Below are 8,469 nucleotides of genomic sequence, written 5' to 3'. Positions count from 1 at the left end.
CACTCGGTCACGGCGGACCGACCCAGACCCCATCCTCCTGCTCGGCAGCAGCCCCCTTGCTGGCGCTGCAGGCGATTTCTAACGTTTCCTTCTCTTCCACTTCTGCCTTTTGGAAATTGGCACTCAGATGGTCCGTTTTGTTTTCAGATCCTTGCATTCCAAGCAAGATCTGTCCTGTTGTTATTTTATCTCTGAAAAATATTTTACGATGCTTAGTTCATGGCAGATATTGAAAGACATGCATAATTGGGAAAAGTCCAAATATCTGAAGAAATTAAGAATGCACGTCCGTCTATATAGAGAGACTTGGTATTTAAATTTACCATGAACTTTCTTCTGAGTCACTCATGCACGGATGTGTCTTGACAACCATTCAGCTGCGTTATATTCACTTGAGAGCTGCTGCTAATTTTGCTGTAAATTGAGTGCTTCGTGAGTTCCCCCTTCTCCTGAGAAGTGACTGCATTATTTTATTAGCTAGTGTCAACTGTTGAAGGAGTAAAGGTGCCCCGCATGGATTGGTGTTACGTAGCGCCCCTCTGTTTTACTGAGAGGAGAATATTGTCTGGAGATCTTAATGGACTAAAACCGGTGATCCGTGGCTCGTTCTTCCCATATTGGTTCTCGTTAAAGCCTTTCAATGTTTGGGTGCTTCTTTCCTCGGCTGAGGGAAGACGTGTTGAAGGGACATATCCAGCAGATGCCATGTGGCTTTTTCTGATTGCTTAAATAAATGGAATTGCTTATATAAAGTAAAATAGAAAATATCTATCTAACCTGCAACCAGAAAAGTGGACGCTGATATGCAGCAGTTTAAGGCAAAGTCTCTCTAGAAGATTCCGTGTTAACTGCAGAAAATCAAACTAAGTTAATTAATTAAAACCAAAGCATCAAGTACTAAGTCAAATGTTTTTTCTTCAGGTTAAAAGTTGAGGAAGCCAAAGAAGTTCAGAGCCTCAGAAAGCGACCCAATGGGGTGAGGTAAGGGATGTAGCACCAAGGCCGTGAAGTTGTGTTTTGTCCGACGGTGTAATGTAACAGTAAATTTCTCTCTTGTCACGTGCCTCCTTTCAGTAGAAACCGTTACAGGTCGGATAGTGCCAAAACCATGTTCTTGATAGAGGAGTTTCTACATTAGAGCCTGAGGGTGGAAAAGAGGGGGAGTTTGGTACAGGTGCACGGTGTCAGTTCACAGTGAGCAAAGTCTGTTCCGTATCCCAGCCATGAAAAAGATTAAGATTGGGATTTACCGTGAAATGTATTTTCATCAAATTACTTGCACACGTGGTTTAAATTGGACAGTTTCACACCTCCTCCATCCTAATTCCCCTCTCCCCTCTCATCTAGTGCCGTTGATTAGCTGATGAGCTAGTTGAAGTGTGCACCAGCAATGAACTGTGTTCCTTATTTTGGTGACTCACTGTACGGCACTAAAATCTGCCTTCTCATCTCCCCAAAACAGTAATAGTTCCTCTATCCATGTGGAGGAATTAGGAAGATTGACAATTTAGCGTTAATACAGTGTGTGAGACCATCTGCTAGATTTAGAGAAGGATAAAGAGATGCAATATTGTTGGTAATATGTTTCCTTCCACTGAATTTTATTTATCTGTTTGACTAGCGCTGTAGCTCTGCTTGTGGGAGAGAAGTTGCAAGAAGAAGCAACGCTTGTGGTAAGTGCTAGACGCTTTCATCACCTCGGCGCTAAGATGTAATGATGTGAAAACATCACTGTGGTCCAGCGGATCACTGCGGGAGTCTGGCCTGGGGTTGGACTGATGTCACAGCTCAATACTTAAATGTTTTCTGTGTTTTTATCCATATTTTGAAGACTAGCGTTAAACTAGAGGGAAGCTTCAGGGTTTCTCATTATTTCTTATTTTACAGGATGACCCATTCCAGATGAAATCTGGGGGAATGGTGGACATGAAGAAGCTGAAAGAAAGAGGCAAGGACAGGTGGGTGCGTATGAGCTCTGAAGATCTCTCCCTGGACTAGTATTAAATGACAGCTAGTAATGAAGTAACCAGATGTTGTGTTGCTTTGAAGAGTTTAACATAATGCAGTTTGGCCGGTTACTGTTACGCTAACTTGTCACATTACAGTTTTGGGGTGTTTTGTTTTTTTTTTTTAACTAAACATTGTGGTTTCCATTTAGGATTAATGAAGAGGAAGATCTAAACTTGGGAACTTCCTTCTCAGCTGAAACCAACAGGCGGGATGAAGATGCTGACATGTAAGTTGTGCTGCGTTGTGTCTGGGGTGTTGAATTCAGGCTTGGGTGTCCCCTAACAATTTTTTTTTTTCTCTCTTGGATACTGAGCAGTCCCAGAACATCTTCCCAGTTCTCACTGAAACTTTCACTTGCCCTTTCACCTTCTGGCTGCCAGACTTGAGGAGGCTTTTTCATGGACAAAGATGGGAGGTGCCGACCAGCTATCTTGGCATTAAATACCATGGGAGCCTTCCCTGCTGGTTGTGAAAGAGCTTGGAGGATCTGATCATTTCTTGGGCAATTGCTTCTTGCAGTTGATGTTAGCTGAGTTGTTTCGGAGAGGTTATTCTTTCCTTTCTCCTAGCTATCGGGACAGTGATGCAGCTGTGCTCAGCAGTGCTGGGACAGAGTACAGAAAACAGAATTAAATACTGTGTGTCCCTCGTGTGCTGCTGTTTAGGATGAAGTACATTGAGACTGAGCTGAAGAAAAGAAAGGGAATTGTGGAGAACGAGGAGCAGAAGGTGAAGCTTAAGAATGCCGAGGACTCTCTGTACGAGCTGCCAGAGAACATCCGTGTCTCCTCTGCCAAGAAGACGGAGGAGATGCTGTCCAACCAGATGCTGAGTGGCATTCCTGAAGTGGACCTGGGAATTGAGTATGTCGTTCACAGATCTGTTGGTTGTGGCCTGAATTGCCAGATGAGCAACTGTTGATTGGCAGAGCAGTGGTATGGCTGGATTATGCAGCCCCGGTTTGGCTCTGTGATGGGATTGAGCCTTGTTCTGGATTAGCGCGGTATCTTAGCACAGCATGTTCTACACAGTGATAGGGCTCCAGTGCAGCTCCATCGTATGACTTCTGGGAAGAGGCTCTTAATTTTTGTGACTTGAATCTAGCAGCTTTCTGGAGGATCAGTTTATGCCCTGCATTGAAAGAGGGTGTGCTAAAGATGCAAGCTTCCCTTTTGCCTTTGAAACAAAGCATCTGTTTCTATAGCACTGCCTCCTCTCTCAAAAAACACATCAAATACCCTAGCAGTGCTACTACTATCCCCAAAATCCATCCACTTAGCACTTCTATGCCTACTACCCTTTTAAAATATGAATGAGTATTTTTTTTCTTTGTTTTCCTTCTAGTGCAAAAATAAAAAACATCATCTCAACTGAAGAGGCCAAGGCCAAGCTGCTGGCAGAGCAGCAGAACAAAAAGAAAGACAGCGAGACTTCCTTTGTTCCCACCAACATGGCTGTTAACTATGTCCAGCACAACAGATGTAAGTCTCACGTAGCATTCCTGACCCAGGTGTGACCCTCTCCTCTGCTAAAGAAAAGCAGTCAGCTGGGACAGAGTCTGATGCAGGAGAAATTAGTTCATGTATCAGCACAAGCAGCTGTCTGATTCCTTTTTCTGGGGTGCTCATATAGGCCCCATCTGGCTTGGTCTTTTTCTTCCATCCGTCAGCAAGGAGAGGGACGTATTACTCATGGCTTGACTTTCTGCTCTTGAACTCCCAGCTGACACTGCCTCATAAATCTCAAGACTTTTTCTTTGTGTCTTGAGCGTGTGCTGGAAATGCCTGCCTCGTCTGCGATTATAAATGATGGTTTATAATTGAGAGAATCCATTTTGTAGGCTGCCAAAGTAGACAGGTGGTCAAGCAAACATAGACCTTATTAGACAGGAGACAGGAATTAATTTCCGGGAGAGCCTCTCATACCACAGCCATCTGGAGGAAAGGCAGCCTTCTGCTGTGTCTAACCCTGCTTACGGGGTGATTTGGAGTCAGATTTGTGTGTTCTGAAGGAAATGAAGAGTCTTTGGGCCACTTCTGATGAAATAGTGCTACTGAAATTTCCTGTCTCCCATCTTGCGTGTATTGATTATCCGTAGGAACCAATTACAAGAATGCTTGTTCTGAGGTTCTGTTGTTTCTGCTAAAGATCAGTTTTAACAAATGCCATAGAAATACTTGCGTCTGAATATCACTGCTCCAGGTAATATTCCTTATCTGCTGTTTTCCTTCTTTCAGTTTATCATGAGGAGCTAAATGCACCAGTGCGAAGGAACAAAGAAGAGCCAAAGCCCCGTCCACTGAGAGTGGGGGATACGGAGAGGCCAGAACCTGAGCGTAAGCTCCTAATCTGAAATGTCATAAGGAGAGACGCTGGAAACTCTTCAGGGGTCTTGCACAGAGAAATGATCTAGCTCTTCTTACCTCCTCGTCTCTGGGTGCCCTGAGGTAGTGGGGAAACGGAGCAACCAAAGTCCATGAGAGGCTATTGCACTTGATGTACCCCTACTGGGTCACACGTGAAGCCCTCTGGATGGAGGATGTCTTTAGCGATGCCCAAGGATGGAGTAGCAAAGGTCACAACTGAAACGTGTTGCCAAAGCTGGCTGACAAGCGTTTGGTGAAAGCTGGAATAGCAAGGGGTGCAAGGTTGGGGAGCAACAACAGCTAAAGCAGTAACCTTTCCCATAGCAAGGGGCTCTTTAAGGAAAGTGGTGGAGTTCAGGAAGTGTCTCCTGTGAAATGACAGGGAAATAATATTTCCTTCTCTTTCTTTTGAAGGGTCTCCTCCAAATCGCAAACGTCCACTCAATGAAAAAGCAACAGATGATTATCACTATGAGAAATTCAAGAAGATGAAAGGACAGGAAATAATATTTCGTTCTCTTTCTTTTGAAGGGTCTCCTCCAAATCGCAAACGTCCACTCAATGAAAAAGCAACAGATGATTATCACTATGAGAAATTCAAGAAGATGAAAGGACAGGAAATAATATTTCGTTCTCTTTCTTTTGAAGGGTCTCCTCAAATCGCAAACGTCCACTCAATGAAAAAGCAACAGATGATTATCACTATGAGAAATTCAAGAAGATGAAAGGACAGGAAATAATATTTCGTTCTCTTTCTTTTGAAGGGTCTCCTCCAAATCGCAAACGTCCACTCAATGAAAAAGCAACAGATGATTATCACTATGAGAAATTCAAGAAGATGAAAGGACAGGAAATAATATTTCGTTCTCTTTCTTTTGAAGGGTCTCCTCCAAATCGCAAACGTCCAGCCAATGAAAAAGCAACAGATGATTATCACTATGAGAAATTCAAGAAGATGAAAGGACAGGAAATAATATTTCGTTCTCTTTCTTTTGAAGGGTCTCCTCAAATCGCAAACGTCCACTCAATGAAAAAGCAACAGATGATTATCACTATGAGAAATTCAAGAAGATGAAAGGACAGGAAATAATATTTCGTTCTCTTTCTTTTGAAGGGTCTCCTCCAAATCGCAAACGTCCAGCCAATGAAAAAGCAACAGATGATTATCACTATGAGAAATTCAAGAAGATGAAAGGACAGGAAATAATATTTCGTTCTCTTTCTTTTGAAGGGTCTCCTCCAAATCGCAAACGTCCACTCAATGAAAAAGCAACAGATGATTATCACTATGAGAAATTCAAGAAGATGAAAGGACAGGAAATAATATTTCGTTCTCTTTCTTTTGAAGGGTCTCCTCCAAATCGCAAACGTCCACTCAATGAAAAAGCAACAGATGATTATCACTATGAGAAATTCAAGAAGATGAAAGGACAGGAAATAATATTTCGTTCTCTTTCTTTTGAAGGGTCTCCTCAAATCGCAAACGTCCACTCAATGAAAAAGCAACAGATGATTATCACTATGAGAAATTCAAGAAGATGAAAGGACAGGAAATAATATTTCGTTCTCTTTCTTTTGAAGGGTCTCCTCCAAATCGCAAACGTCCAGCCAATGAAAAAGCAACAGATGATTATCACTATGAGAAATTCAAGAAGATGAAAGGACAGGAAATAATATTTCGTTCTCTTTCTTTTGAAGGGTCTCCTCCAAATCGCAAACGTCCACTCAATGAAAAAGCAACAGATGATTATCACTATGAGAAATTCAAGAAGATGAAAGGACAGGAAATAATATTTCGTTCTCTTTCTTTTGAAGGGTCTCCTCAAATCGCAAACGTCCACTCAATGAAAAAGCAACAGATGATTATCACTATGAGAAATTCAAGAAGATGAAAGGACAGGAAATAATATTTCGTTCTCTTTCTTTTGAAGGGTCTCCTCCAAATCGCAAACGTCCAGCCAATGAAAAAGCAACAGATGATTATCACTATGAGAAATTCAAGAAGATGAAAGGACAGGAAATAATATTTCGTTCTCTTTCTTTTGAAGGGTCTCCTCCAAATCGCAAACGTCCAGCCAATGAAAAAGCAACAGATGATTATCACTATGAGAAATTCAAGAAGATGAAAGGACAGGAAATAATATTTCGTTCTCTTTCTTTTGAAGGGTCTCCTCAAATCGCAAACGTCCACTCAATGAAAAAGCAACAGATGATTATCACTATGAGAAATTCAAGAAGATGAAAGGACAGGAAATAATATTTCGTTCTCTTTCTTTTGAAGGGTCTCCTCCAAATCGCAAACGTCCAGCCAATGAAAAAGCAACAGATGATTATCACTATGAGAAATTCAAGAAGATGAAAGGACAGGAAATAATATTTCGTTCTCTTTCTTTTGAAGGGTCTCCTCCAAATCGCAAACGTCCAGCCAATGAAAAAGCAACAGATGATTATCACTATGAGAAATTCAAGAAGATGAAAGGACAGGAAATAATATTTCGTTCTCTTTCTTTTGAAGGGTCTCCTCCAAATCGCAAACGTCCAGCCAATGAAAAAGCAACAGATGATTATCACTATGAGAAATTCAAGAAGATGAAAGGACAGGAAATAATATTTCGTTCTCTTTCTTTTGAAGGGTCTCCTCCAAATCGCAAACGTCCAGCCAATGAAAAAGCAACAGATGATTATCACTATGAGAAATTCAAGAAGATGAAAGGACAGGAAATAATATTTCGTTCTCTTTCTTTTGAAGGGTCTCCTCAAATCGCAAACGTCCACTCAATGAAAAAGCAACAGATGATTATCACTATGAGAAATTCAAGAAGATGAGTAGGCGATACTGATGAACATGGAGTTGTTCTTATTTTCCACTAATAAAGGATTTTGTGTCAATGACCTGAAATGGAGTTGGGGAGAGTCACTACCTTCACATGCTGGTGTTACCTACAAAGCTTTTCTTGTGATCTTGTAGTGAATCGGTTCGCAGGTGATTGTGAGCTCTTTGGTCGGTAAAATCTTGTATATAACTTATTTTCAGTTATAAAACTTCTTTTATAAGAACATGAGCTTTCATGGTTAGCATTTTTTAGTGAGAAAACAAACTTGCTTTTGCAGATTCTTTCACCCTCTTGAAAAATATGAAAAAAGAGATCCTTTAAAAGCAGCAGTGCTGTTTGCCTTGTAAATATAAAGGGAAGGTTTAAAGCCAGTTTGCTTGAATGTAACTTTGTAAGAGACTTCTTGTTTGTTCCCAAGGGCCTTTGCTGTGCAGAGTGTGTAAGGCTGAGATCGTGCAGGAGTGTGTTCAGTGCCGCTGCTCCTCAACCTGGCTTGCAAGCGCTCCGGGAGAAATCACAGCGTTGGCTGTGCCTGGCGCTGCCTCGCTGGGTCTGTCATCAGCGCAAGGAGCAACAGCAGATACATAGTGCTGGGGATTTTAGGTGATAAGCTGTGTTGTTCTGTATCTTTTTCTCCCTGTAGAGTTACTTCTATAGCAGTTCACTGCCTTTTATTTTAGCTGCGAAGAAGAAGAAAATTGGATCAGCTTGTAACTGTTGAATTGGAGGAAAATCTCACTTTCAGCTCTTAGGACAGGGTCAAGAGGCAGCTGGTGAAGAGGCCAGAGGACCCGCAGCCGGTGTCAGCCACGTCTTCCCAGGAGATGTGCGGGTACTCGAAGCCAAGATTTGGAACTTGCAAATAATAAAAGTGTTTTTAAGTGATCGTAAATGGCATTTTTCCCATTTGTTAAACCATTTCGATGGTTTCCGGGTGGTGGTGGTAACGATGGCCAGGGTGTCCTGTGGCTGCGTGGGTGTCCATGTCCCGTCACTCAGGAGCAGAAACTCCAGGGAGGGGCTGGGGTTAGGCCCAGATTTTACTTTTTTTCAGAAAAGGGGGAAAGTCTCTGGGCCGGGTGAATGCACGAGTTTGAAGCCTGTGTGCCCCCGTGCCCTGGCGTGGCATCTCCCTTGAATGCCTGTGAACGCAGCACGGCTAATCTAACGTTCGAGCGCGAGCGCAGTATTTAATCAAGTGTACCACACGAGGCCGCCATTTAGCTGATTACAGCCGCGGGCGCCCATCAACATGGCGG

The 8,469-nt window shown here is 42.4% G+C and overlaps 2 protein-coding genes and 1 long non-coding RNA gene across 3 annotated transcripts in view; all 3 read left to right on the top strand.

Moving 5' to 3' along the window:
- Positions 1-4,996, top strand: part of CUNH9orf78 (chromosome unknown C9orf78 homolog) — a gene marked incomplete at its 3' end in the record, with an annotated part of 5,731 nt that extends 735 nt beyond the window's left edge. The window contains exons 2-9 of the mRNA XM_009287012.1: positions 922-981; positions 1,622-1,673; positions 1,888-1,958; positions 2,159-2,236; positions 2,676-2,873; positions 3,355-3,491; positions 4,248-4,346; positions 4,791-4,996. Of these exons, the coding sequence (XP_009285287.1) occupies positions 922-981; positions 1,622-1,673; positions 1,888-1,958; positions 2,159-2,236; positions 2,676-2,873; positions 3,355-3,491; positions 4,248-4,346; positions 4,791-4,996 (901 nt within the window). The remainder of the gene's footprint in view (positions 1-921; positions 982-1,621; positions 1,674-1,887; positions 1,959-2,158; positions 2,237-2,675; positions 2,874-3,354; positions 3,492-4,247; positions 4,347-4,790) is intronic.
- A 1,582-nt stretch (positions 4,997-6,578) lies between these two features.
- On the top strand, positions 6,579-8,098 carry LOC103905304. The gene is made up of 2 exons (XR_657941.2): positions 6,579-7,359; positions 7,629-8,098. It is a non-coding gene; the product is annotated as an uncharacterized LOC103905304 (long non-coding RNA).
- A 195-nt stretch (positions 8,099-8,293) lies between these two features.
- LOC103905370 (torsin-1A) overlaps positions 8,294-8,469 on the top strand; it is a 5,285-nt gene continuing 5,109 nt past the window's right edge. Inside the window, exon 1 of the mRNA XM_009287011.1 lies at positions 8,294-8,396. Within this exon, the coding sequence (XP_009285286.1) occupies positions 8,294-8,396 (103 nt within the window). The remainder of the gene's footprint in view (positions 8,397-8,469) is intronic.

Source organism: Aptenodytes forsteri, unplaced genomic scaffold (assembly GCF_000699145.1).
Source record: "Aptenodytes forsteri isolate BGI_AS27 unplaced genomic scaffold, ASM69914v1 Scaffold136, whole genome shotgun sequence".
Taxonomy (NCBI): domain Eukaryota; kingdom Metazoa; phylum Chordata; class Aves; order Sphenisciformes; family Spheniscidae; genus Aptenodytes; species Aptenodytes forsteri.
The sequence above is the reverse complement of the archived record's forward strand: the minus strand, read 5'-3'. Positions and strand labels throughout refer to the sequence as shown.